This window comes from Trichosurus vulpecula, chromosome 8 (genome assembly GCF_011100635.1).
Source record: "Trichosurus vulpecula isolate mTriVul1 chromosome 8, mTriVul1.pri, whole genome shotgun sequence".
NCBI classification, from domain to species: domain Eukaryota; kingdom Metazoa; phylum Chordata; class Mammalia; order Diprotodontia; family Phalangeridae; genus Trichosurus; species Trichosurus vulpecula.
The window spans coordinates 229,448,903-229,461,953 of record NC_050580.1 but is presented as its reverse complement, the minus strand read 5'-3'; the positions used below and the strand labels follow the sequence as shown (position 1 = coordinate 229,461,953).

Sequence of the window (13,051 nt, the reverse complement as noted above, 5' to 3'; positions counted from 1 at the left end):
GTGGATGAATGTAAAAACATTCTGTTGAGACCATAGACATTTTCTGTGCTGTTTGTACTTGAGGTATGGAACATTTGTAAACCTGAATTCATTTTAAAGTTGAACTGAAATGCACATAACCAAGTCTTGAGATACAAGATTGAAATGTATATTTCTTAAAATACAACTTTGCATTGTACTTTGAAATAAATGATACTTTTTTCAAAAAAAAAAAAGAATTTCATTGCTAAGTCTCCATTTGGGTCTGTCTTTTATGCTCACTTGAATCAATTACTATTTTTATTATAAAAATCATCTGTAAAGGATATATTTACTATTTCTACCTTTTTATATTTGTTTGCAATATCTCTGGTCATTTTTTTGTAGAAGTTCCATATGGTGCTTGAGGAAATATGTATATCTTTTGCACTGCCTTTTAGAAAATGCCATAAGTTTTTTACTTCTAATTCCTTCAGCAACTTTTCAGTTCCATATTTTCCCTTTTGCTTATCTTTATGTTAGATTTCTCCAAAACTCAGTGACACTGAAATTCCCTGCTACCATTGTATTACTGTTAATATTTCCTTTATGAATTTGGAGGAAAAGGCATTTAGAGCACAAAAGCTTGTTTCATGTTTGTTGTCTATGCTTCCTTTCAGTATAATGTAGTTTCCTTGTTTGTCCCTTTTTGTTTTAAATGTTTATTTTTGCTTTCTCTGCTAGCATGATTACAACTACTGCTTTTTCAATTCACTTGATGCATAAGAATTCTTTTTCCGGGGCCCCATTTTTACTCTTTGTATGACTGTTTTTAAATGTCTTTCTTGAAAGCGATAGAATATAGGAATTTCTTTTCTTATGCATCTGTCATTCTTTTTTGTTTTGAGTTACTTTTATATTGTATTCTATTTGACTCTAATATTGAAAATTTTTTCAGCTTATTATTTTTCCCTCCTCCATAGTAAGCACAATATTTTAGCCTAATCTTTTATAAGATGACCCTGTTCCCAATTGCTCTCCTCCCTCTACTCTTAAACCCCATCTTGAATTTGATATTTTTCCCCCTGTTTCGGGGTTTTGTTTTTTAGTTACTTTTTTTTCTTGCTTACCTTCATCTGGTTATCCAATTCTTAATTTGTTTTGTTCGTTTTTAAATTTTCATTTTCTATATCTTTTACTAGAAAGGATTTTTTTTCTTCCCTCTCTTCATTATTTATCTTTTCTTTCTTTCTATTTTAAACTTTCATTCTTTGGTTCACAATCCTCATACTTATTTGGTCCTTCTTTATTCTTTGTAATCCTCATGGGATTAAATCTTTACAGATACTTTTATGGATATTTTGCATTCTCCCTTCTAAACAGTTCCTCTTATGCCTTGTATATCTTTGCCCTTGGTTCCCCTTTTCTGCTAATTGAGCTGAGATTTATGCATTAGTTCTTAGAACTTTTACTTTGTTTGGGTTCTTGGTGTTCTAGACCATGGAAAGAGTAGAAAATGCTTTATCTCTGCTTTATCTTTGTTGAGTTTTGAGAGGTTGTGAGGATCAGAGAAAATGTTTAGTCCTTTACCTTGTTGGTCAATTAACCAAGAAGTCTCCCTTCTCAGTTTTGTTTTTCATTAATTCCCTTAAGATTCTTGACATTTCATTCTGCTAGATGAATTTTCTTATTATTTTTTCTAGCTCTTTAAAGTAATCCTTTGGTAGTTAGCTTGGTATGTCACTGAATACAGAAATCAATTTAGGAAGGATTTTCATTTTTATGGTATTGGCTTGTTGTACTCATGAACAATTAACATTTCTCCAATTATTTTAATCTATCTTTATTTGAGTAATTTCTTTTAGTTGTGTTCCTATAGTTCCTATATGTGTGGCAAGATCTATCTTTATGAAAGCCAACTAATAACCTTTATATTGTCATATTCTATGAACACCTTCCATATAGATGGCAGCGTACCAATATCAACAGCTTAATATAAGATTAAAAACATAGCTAAAGAATTCCTCCCCATATTCATCACCCACGTTAATACCAGGGTTAATACAATGGTATTAATAAGAGTGTAACAGAATTTTCATGGATAGATAGTATTTTACTCATTGCATACTAACCAAACTTTTTTCTAATAATTTTAAAACAAACCAAAAAGAGCACATAAGCTGATACAAACATGTGGCCAAGACTATGGGATCATCAATACAGAATTACACAACTCCTTAGAAAGAGTTAAATGTTATCTCAAGATGGCTTTATTTTAAATGACAACTAGATCAAACTAAAATATAAGTGCACAAATCTATTTAATTTTCATCACCAAGACCCAGGATAAGTATCATGCTATCAGACATATGTCCATTGTTCACATGTAAACATATCAGTAGTAAAGAGCAGAAAACTTACAGTATCAAGTTTTTAACAAATCAGTCAGTAATTCTGCTTCCCTAGTTTATGATCACAAATTATCAGAAAATCATGTAATAGGTAGCTTAGTGGATAGAGTACTAGACAAAATCAAGAAGCTAGAAGTTCAAATCCTGTTTTAGACACTTGCTGGTTATCTGACCCTGCACAAGTCACTTAACCTCTCTCAGCCTCAGTTTTTTCATTTGTAAAATGCAGGCAATAATAGTACATACCTCATATGATTGTTTTGAGGATTAAATGGGATAATTTATGTAAAGTGATATGAAAATCCTAAGGCACTAGATAAATGTGAGCTATTTTTATTTAGCTAGGTGACATAATGCATAGAGTTTGTCTCTGGTATCAGGAAGACTGAGTTCAAATCTGGCCTCAGATTTGAATAGCTGTGTGACCTGGACAAGTCACTTAACTTAGGTCTGCCTTAGTTTCCTAACCTGTAAAATGGGGAATAATAATAGGACCTATCTCCCAAGACAGGATAAAACTAAATAATATGTCAGTGCTCTTAATGCATTTCCACTTCTCAGAGAACACCTTGGTTCCAAAACTGACTAGTCTAAGCCCACTAAAGTAGTCTGTAGTCAAGAAGAGTTCACAAAGAATAAAAGAAAGTAGAAATTTGGGCATCTACTCTGATCCCCATTCCTTTTAGTCTTAGAGAAACTTCATTTCCTTTTCTTCTCTGTATTGTAATATTCAGTGTAAACATAATAACAACAACAAAGATAATAACAACAAATACTGCCTTTTATGTAAAACTAGAAGATCTGTCAGGTATTTTACACATATTTTTATTTGATACTCACAAGTACTATGGGTAGTATTACTTCCATTTTACAGATGAGTAAAGTGGGTCTTATAGAGATAAAGTGACTTATAAACATTAATGTTAACAGCCAATAATACATGCATCTAGTTCTTTTATAAGTTGTAACACATATTGCTCTCCCTTCCGCACTTACGTTGTTTCCCCCCCACCGACCCAAACCGCTCTAATCCTTTGCCTCTCTTCAGATCTTACCCTGCCTAAGAGGTTGTCCCAAAACAGTGTCTGCTGTAATGCTGGTGTCACTTCTTCCAGGTTCAGCAACTGACAGAGGTCTATCAGCTCCTCTTGGCCCAGAGATCCAGTGCCAGTGGCATCAAAACTGTTAAACATCTCCTTGAGACGAGCTTCATGCTGATCCTGCTCTGCTTCATCCATCCCATAGCCCGCTATATCTACCTAAACATGACAAGAGAAATAAGAAAAACATATTATTTGGATATTTTAGCATTTACACTGGAATATCCTAATACAGTCATAATCATCATCTGATATACTATATAACATTATAATTTTCCTTTCAACCTTGTTCTTAATTAGTCATTCACTCAACAAGCATTTAGTAAAGGCCTATTTTATGCCAGAAACAGTGTGGGTCACTAGGGATACAAAAATTCCCTCAAGGAACTTATTAGGAAGAAAATATGTACAGATACAGGTATAAAACCAGCATCAACAGTCTCTCCACTTAAGTTATTGATATTATAACTCTATCTTTAAAAAGCAATAGAATCTTGAAAGTTTAATTATCATCCTAGAGGGACTGTTGAAGATGATGGCTGAAGAGAGACCAGAAAAAAAAAAAAGGATTAACTGAACCTACTTCCTGAAAGAATTAGGTCTTTCTTTTATCTTGCAAAGAAATATGAAAATAATCCTTGAGAAAAGACTGACTAGTATATTGAAAATGAATAGTGTTACCATGCTTCCAATAATGAGAAGCCAGTAATTTAGTAATATTAAAGCTTACTTTGGCTATTATCTTTCTCACATCCGTTATATTGTAATTTATTGTTTATGACTTTGTTTATCATACCGTTAATAAATGTAGCATAATTTTGAAGTTTACTTAGTCCTATGATTTTAAGTGATATTATACATACACACACATAAGAATATATATATATGTACACAAAATATGTACAATATATATAGACAGACAGATGTTAAAACAATGAGCATAAATTAAGAACCGAACGAATTAAGACATATGAATAGAATGAAATTCTATTAAACTGTAAGAAAAAATGAAAGTTTCAAAGAAACCTGAGAAAAATTATATGAAATGAGCAAAATCAGGAGACCAATTCATATAATAACATACATATTATACAAATGAAATGAAATGATTAAAACGTCCATAGCCTTTGACCCAGAGATTCTACTCCTAGGCAATACTCCAAATATGTCACTCATAAAAAGAAAGTCCCCATATACACCAGTGTATTTATATAGGCATTTATGGTAACAAAGGACTACATAGTATTTGCCCATCCATCTGGGGAATGGTTAAATAAACTGATTTACAAGTATAATGAGATATTACTGTGGATTAAGGAATGACAAATAAGATAAATACAGAGAAATATAGAAAGTTTACATAATGTATAGCTTACATTATGTAGAATGAAATAGGAAGAGCCAAGAAAATGATATACATATTAGCTACAATATAAATATAAGCTATAAATGGAAATAACAACAAGCACAAAATAAATGAAAATAAATGTTATAGCCACCCTGATTAAAAAGAGAAGGGCAGAAAATCAAATGAACAAAAGAGCAAACAAACAAGAGGCAATTACGATACCAGATAAATTTTTTTTAAATTATTCAGAATCTACAAGGCACAGTTATATGCTAACAAAACTGGGGATACAAAAGGAACAAAGGAATACTATCAAACACATAAAATACTAGAACAAACAAAAATTGTAAATAATCTGATTGTAGAAATAGAACCAACTGTAACAGGACCAATATGGAGAAAAGTACATCAAACATTTAAGGAGCAATTAGCACCAATACTACAAAAATTATTTTGAAAAATTAAGAAACACTCTACTTTTACTCTTTTTCAGAAACAAAAACTGTCCTAATATCTAAACCAGAGAGAGATAAAACACAGAATGGGAACTACATATAGATTAACATTATTAACAAATCTAGATTTTTAAAACCGTAAATAAAATTTTGTCAAATAAACTACAGGTGATTCGAAATCCTTTACGAGTAAGATGGATTTATAAAAGTGATGGAATGATGGTTCCACAAAAGGAAAACAATCAACATAATTAATCTAAAAGGAAAAAACCCAAACACACAATTATCTTTATATATGCAGAAAAAAGTCTTTGACAACTAGGTGGTACAGTGGAGTCAGGAGGACTTTAGCTCAAATCCAGCGTCAGACATGTACTAACTGTATGATCCTGGGCGAGTTACTTGCCTCCAAAAAAAACCCAAAGCTTTTGACCTAAAGTACAACACTCACTTATGATAAAGTCTCAACCAACTACAGTACAGGCATAAGGAGACATTTTCAAATAAAGAGAATCTAAAACCCAAAGTATCATATACAATGAGCATACACTACTGAAGCATTCTCAGTAAGAATATCTATTCTTACCACTATTATTTGATATGTTCTGGAAATGCTGACAACGGCAATGAGCCAAGAGAAAAATTATAAACATAGGTAAAGAGCTGATAAAACTGTCATTATTTACTGATGACAAGATGGTTTACTTAGAAAACCTAAGGAATCAGTAAAGATACTGACACAAGTAATAGCTTTAGGAAAATTGTCAGCTATAAAATAAAAACACAGAAATCAACAGTATTTCTATAAAATAATAACAAAATCTACCAAAACCCAAAAGATAAGAAGTAAAAGGACAGGAACAAACAATTCTAGAAAAAATTGCAAACTATTCACTACCACACAAAACAATTGCTACAGATCACTAATAAAAAACAAAAATAATAACAAACAAAAATAATAATAAGAAGGGTACAGCAAAATGTACAGAAAAACAAGCTTGAGGTTTCAACTCACAATCTGCATACTGGCAAATATGATTTTTGAAAATGGTCAATCTTAGAGTATTATGGAAAGATCGATATACTACTACATTGTAAGTGAAACTGTAAATCAGCACAACCATACTGGAAAGCAGTAGGAATTATGCAAATAAAGTGACTAAAATGTCCATACCAACATACTCTATTACTAGGCTTAGGTAACAGTAATATAACAGATTCTTTTCCTAGACACAAATATTCTATTAATATGATCCAAAAAGCCTCTGATAAGAAGAAAGTCTCCATATCCACCAAAATATTTGTATCAGCACTTTTTGTCATGATAGAAAAGAACTGCAAACAAAGTAGATGACCATCAGTTGGGGAATGGCTAAACAAATTGTCAATTGTGAATGTAAATAAACACTACTGTGGTGTAAGAAATGACAAATATAATGAATACATAGATGCATGGAAAAATCTACATAAACTGATTCAGACTCAAGTAAACAGAGCCAAGAAAACAATATAAACAAAGAATACAGCAAGGTAAAAGGAAAGAACTAACACAAAAATGGTAAATGTTGAAAAATTATAAGGAACAAGCATGACTTGAAGAACAAGATATGGGAAGACACCATCACCTGGAAGAAATGAAAAGACCACAAGATTTGAATATTTTATATATTCTTAGACATTTTTAATATATTGATTAGTTATGGTTATTTTTTTCCTTTTTGCCATCTTTAAAAAGATACATTTGTTATATGAGATGGCTCCCTTGGGAGGGAGAGGAAAGGATAGTGAGAGAAATAATGGTGATTAAAAAACAAAATATCACTAAGAATTTATTTTTAATAAAGAACAAAATCAAGAGGCAACAATAAAAAGAAAAAGGTGTGCGGAGCCACTATGACAGAGTAAAAGCAGCCACTTCCTTGAACTCTCCCCCAAACCCCTCCAAATACCTATAAAAATGACTCTAAACAAATTCTAGAGCAGCAGAACCACAAAATGAGTCCTACCTTGACAAAGAGCTCAAAAGTCAAGTAATTGGCTGGGAAAATGAGCAAACAGAGTAAAAAAATCAGACTACAGAATCTTACTTTGGTGACAAAGAAGATGAAAACATAAAACCAGAAGAAGTCAACAAAGTTGAAGCTCTTACATCCCAAGCCTCCAAGAAAAATACAAATTGGTCACAGATCATGAAGAGCTCAAAAAGAATTTGGAAAATCAAGTAAGAGAAGTAGAGGAAGAGGAAGAGGAGCAAACACAAGCCTGGTGAGTGCTGTAGCAGAGGGGTGGGGACCTTGCTGGCTGTGGGCACTTGCAGGACAGCAGAGTCCCAGATTTTGGTTCTAGGGCAGAGGGATGAGCTGTAGTTTGCAGCCATGGGAAGGACCACAGGGAGCAAAAGTGTTTGGTGTGACAGTGTGGCTGGAGGCCCTAGCCATGGCTCAAGGGGTAGAAAGGAGTAGCCAAGGTCAGGCTCTCAAACAAGGCTCAGGAAACAACAGTACAAAAAAACTTAAGCCTAAGCATTCATCCCCCACACCTTGGAACTAGAACTTGATTATAATAAAAAGCCAATAATAATAATAATAATAATGACTATGCAAAGGAGAAAGACCCTGACCATAGACAGTTACTATGGGGATAGAGAAAATCTAGGTTGATATACAGAAAAAGATAGTGAAGTTAAAAGAGCCACTACTATTTTGAAGAAAAATGTCAAATGGTTACAAGCCCAAAAAGAGTTCTTGGAAGAGCTAAAAAAAGAACTCTGAAAACCAAATAATAGAGATTGAGGAAAAATAAGGGAGAAAAAGAGTAATTCAGCAAAATAAAGAAAATTGTGAAAAGAAAGTCAATTAGAAAAAGAGATCCAAAAACTTAAGAAAAAGACTAACTCCTGAAAAATTAGAATTTGGCAAGGGGAAATTAATGGCATCATAAGACACCAAGAAATAATAAAAACAAAATCAAAATAATTAAAAAAGAGAACAGAATGTGAAACATCTCATTAGAAAAACAACCGATGTGGAGAACAGATCAAGGAGAGATAACATAAGAATTGCTGGACTCCCTGAAAGTTATGATCAAAAAAAACTCTGGATACAATGTTACAAGAAATTATGAGAAACTGGCCTAAAGCTCAAGAATAAGAGAAAAACAGAAAAAAAAATCCACTGATTACCACCTAAAAGTGATCCCAAAATGAAAACTCAGAAGAACACCACAGACAAGTTTCAAGGCTCCCTGTTTAAAAAGAAAATACTAAATGAAACAAGAATTTTTTTTTTTTACTTAATGTGGAGCTACAGTAAAGATAACACACAATCTAGCAGCTTCTACATTAATAGGCTGAAGGGCTTGGAACATTATGTTTCAAAGAGTAAAGAAGCTGGGTTTGCAACCAAGAATAACTTACCAAAAGAGACAGACAGAGACACAGAAGAGCTAGGGAAACTGAGAAAAAGAGGGGAGAGTCTAAGAGAGAAGAGATGGAGACAGAGAGATACATGCTGACAGAGAGAGAGAGAGAGAGAGAGCACTCTGCTGTCAGAAAGGAAGAGATTCCAGAGAGAGTAGCCTTCACCTTCTCTCCGACCAGCTTTCAGACCTAAAGGCCCTTCACCACCATAAAGACTATATTCCTCTGAGACTGAGAGCAGTGTTTATTATTTTTTGGAAAACAAAGTTGCTATGGAGATGACTTGTGGGTCAAGGAGAGGCCTCTATGGATTGTAGTACCTCTGACCATCATCCACCTCCCTTTTCTTCAAGCTTAGGCTGGAAGGCCCCACTCTCCTGCTCTCCCGTGGACAGTCTGTTGGGACATCTTATGCTCCCAGGATCCCCAGTTTGCAAATTCAGCTCTGGAGTCCATCAGCAGCAGAAGCAGCAGCATCGGCAGCACTGGCAGCAGCAGGAGAAGAAAAGCCTGCCCATACTCCAATTCCCACAACTTCTCTCCCTGTTATTCCTCAAGTTCAGAGGGAGTGCCAGTTCCTTGAACTCTCCCAGCTACATTGGACCCTGATGTTCTGAGGGGCCATGATCCCACAGCTATATGTCCCCCTAATGCCAGAGGAGCCTGAGTGCTCCTACAAACCATGAGTCGGGGTAAGAAGAGCAGTTTCCAGATCACCAGTGTCACCACAGACTATAACTTCCCCACAGCTAAGGTTTCCACCTTACCCACACCTCGTCTTCCCAAACGCGAGCCTAGCTCAGAGCCGGGAGGCAAAAGGACTCCTCGAAATGGCTCCCCACCCCCTGGCGCCCCAGCGTCACATTTCCGGGTAGTGAAGCTTCCCCAGGGACTAGGGGAACCATATCACCAAGGATGCTGGACATGTGTGGACATTTATAAGAGGGACCTGGGAGCCCCAGGACTCAGCTGGCTCCTAGAGGGAGTTCAGGAAGCCACTGGAGGGACACAATCAGGATAACACAAGATCTAGCAGATTCTACATTAAGGGATGGAAGGGCTTAGAATAAGATATTCCAGAGGTCAATGGAGCTAGGATTAAAACCAAGAATCACCTACCCAGCAAAACTGAGTATAATGCTGCAAGACAAAATAAGGACTTTAAATAAAACAGAGGACTTTCAAGCTTTCTCAGTGAAAAGACCAGAGCTGAATAGAAAATTTGACTTTCAAACACAAGAATCAAGAGAAGCATGAAAAGATAAACAAGAAAGAAAAATCATAAGGGACTTACTAAAGTTGAACTGTTTTGTTTACATTCCTACACGGAAAGATGATGTGTGTAATTCATGAGACCTCAGTATTAGAGTAGCTGAAGGGATTATACATATATATGTAGACAGAGAGCACAGAGTGAGTTGAATATGAAGGGATGATATCTAAAAATATAAAATAAAAATAAGGGATGAGAGAGGAATATATTGAGAGAGGGAGAAAGGGAAAGATAGAATGGGATAAATTATCTCACATAAAAGTGGCAAGAAAAAGCAGTTCTGTAGGAAGGGAAGAGGGGGCAGGAGATGGGGAATGAGTGAATCTTGCTCTCATCTTATTTGACTTGAGGAGGGAATAACACACACACTCAATTGGGTATCTTACCTCACAGGAAAGAAGGAGGAAGAAGATAAAAAGGGAGGACGATAGAAGGGAGGGCAGATAGAGGGAGGAGGGAATCAAAAGCAAACACTTTTGAAAAGGGACAGGATCAAGGGAGAAAATTGAATAAAGGGGGACAGGATAGGAGGGAGCAAAATATAGTTAGTCTTTTACAACATGAGTATTGTGGAAGGGTTTTGCATAATGATACACATGTGACCTATGTTGAATTGCTTGCCTTCTTAAGGAGGGTGGGTGGGGAGGAAAGAGGGGAGAGAATTTGGAACTCAAAGTTTTAAAAGTAGATGTGCAAAAAAAGAGTTGTTTTTGCATGCAACTGGGAAATAAGATATACAGGCAATGGGGCATAGAAATCTATCTTGCCCTACAAGAAAGGAAGGGAATGGGAGGGGAGTGGGGTGACAGAAGGGAGGGCTGACTGGGGAACGAGGCAATCAGAATATATGCCATCTTGGAGTGGGGGGGAGGGTAGAAATGGGGAGAAAATTTGTAATTCAAAATCTTGTGGAAATCAATGCTGAAAACTAAAAATATTAAATAAAAAAAGTTATGAAAATAAAGAAAAGAAAAAAAGAAAACAAAGTTGAACACACCATAAGCAAGCTCCCAAAGGAAAAATAAAAACACAGGAACAAATCCATTTATAAACAAATTCTACCACATATTTAAAGAACAATTATTTCCAATCCTATATGAAGTGTTTGAAAAAATAGGTAAAAGAGTCCTACCAAGCCCCCTTCTATAATACAAATATGGTTATGAGTTCCAAACCAGGAAAAGCAAAAGCAGAGAAAGTAAACTATAAACCAATTTCCCTAATGAATATTAATTGAAAAAATTTTAAATAAAATACTAGGCAAGGAGATTATAGCAATATACCACAAAGATCATACACTATAACCAGGTTGTATTTCTACCAGGAGTGCAGGGCTTGTTCAATATTAGCATATAAGCATAATGGACCATCTCGATAATAAAAAAAATTTAATCACATGATTATATCAATAGATGCAGTAAAAGCTTTGCTCAAAATATAGCCCTCATTCCTATTAAAGTACTAGAAAGCTAAAGACTCAATGGAGCTTATCTTAAAATAACAAATACTATTTAGCTAAAACCAAGAGCCAGCATTATTTGTAAGAAGGATAAACTGGAAGCCTTTCCAATTACTTCAGAGTGAAGTAAGGATGTCCAGTATTACCATTATTATTCAATATCATATTAGAAAATCTAGCTATAGCAAAAAGACTAAAAAAAGAAATTGAAGGATTAGGAATAGGCACCAAAGAACAAAACAAAAATTTTTTGTAGATGACATGATGCTATACTTAAAGAATTCTAGAGAATGAAATAAAAAAACTAGTTGAAATAATTAACAATTTTAGCAAAGTTGCAGGATATAAAATAAACCCACATAAATGATCAGCATTTCTATATATTACCAACAACAGTAAGAGATAGAGAAAATCCATTTAAAATAATCATAGCATAAAATACTTGCCAAGTATTTATTTGCCAATAAAATAACCGCAAAGACAAACACAAGAACTATATGAACACAATCACAAAATATTCTTCACATAAAGACAGGTCTAAACAATTGGAAAAATATTAACTGATTGTGAGTAGCTCAAGTCAATATGATAAAATGACAATACTATCTAAATTAATTTATTTATTCAGTGCTATACCAATCAAACTATAAAACATTACTTTAAAGAGTTAGGAAAAATAATAACAAAACCCAGCAGGCCAAGAATATCAAGGTAATCAATGAAAAAAAAAGTAAAAGATGGCAGCCTAGCAGTATCAGATCTCACACTATACTACAACATATAAAAAATAATCTGCTACTGCATAAGAAATAGAGTGATTGATTAATAGAATAGATTATCTACACAATAACCAGAAGTAAATGACCACAGCAACCTAGTATTTGATAAAGCCAAAGATTAAGAATTTATTATCTGACAAAAATTTTTGGGAAAACTGGTAATCAGTCTAGCAGAAAGTATACAAAGAACAACATCTCACATTGTATAACAAGATAAGCTCAAACTGAGTTCTTGATTTAAACATAAAAGGGGATATTATAAGCAAATTAGGGGAACATGACCAAACAAGAGATAAAGAGTATCAAAGAAAGTAAAAAGGACAATTTGTTTATAGGAAATAAAAAGGTTTTGCATAAACAAAACCAGTGCAGTTAAAATTAGATGGAAGGCAAGAAAATGGAGGGAAATATTTTAGCAATTTTCTCTTATAAAAGTCTAGTTTCTCAAATATATAACAAATTGAGCTGAATTAATAAAAATAAACACCATTCTGCAATTGATAATTTGTCAAAGAATATGAACAGGCAATTTTCTGAAGAAATCAAAGCTACATATCATCTAAAAAAATGCTAAAAATCACTAACAATTAAAAAAATACAAATTAAAACAATTCTGAGATACCACCATCAGACTGGCTAAAATGACAGAGAAGAAAAATGACAAATGCTAGAGGGGATACAGAAAAATAGATACATTAATGCATTATTGGTGGAGCTGTGAAGTAGTTCAACCATTCTGGGTAACAATTTAGAATTATGCCCCAAAGGGCCATAAAAGTATACATACCACTACTAGGTCTGTATCCTAAAGAGATCAAAAGAAAAGAACCCACATGTACAAAAATATTTA

The 13,051-nt window shown here is 34.0% G+C and overlaps 1 protein-coding gene across 6 annotated transcripts in view; it reads right to left on the bottom strand.

Annotated features, from left to right (window-relative positions):
* Window positions 1-13,051, bottom strand: part of NIN (ninein) — a 229,254-nt gene that overhangs the window by 205,801 nt on the left and 10,402 nt on the right. For all 6 annotated transcript variants that reach the window (XM_036734513.1, XM_036734512.1, XM_036734515.1 and 3 more), the window contains one exon: window positions 3,425-3,628. In XM_036734513.1, coding sequence (XP_036590408.1) covers window positions 3,425-3,607 — 183 coding nt within the window. In that variant the 5' untranslated portion in view covers window positions 3,608-3,628. The remainder of the gene's footprint in view (window positions 1-3,424; window positions 3,629-13,051) is intronic.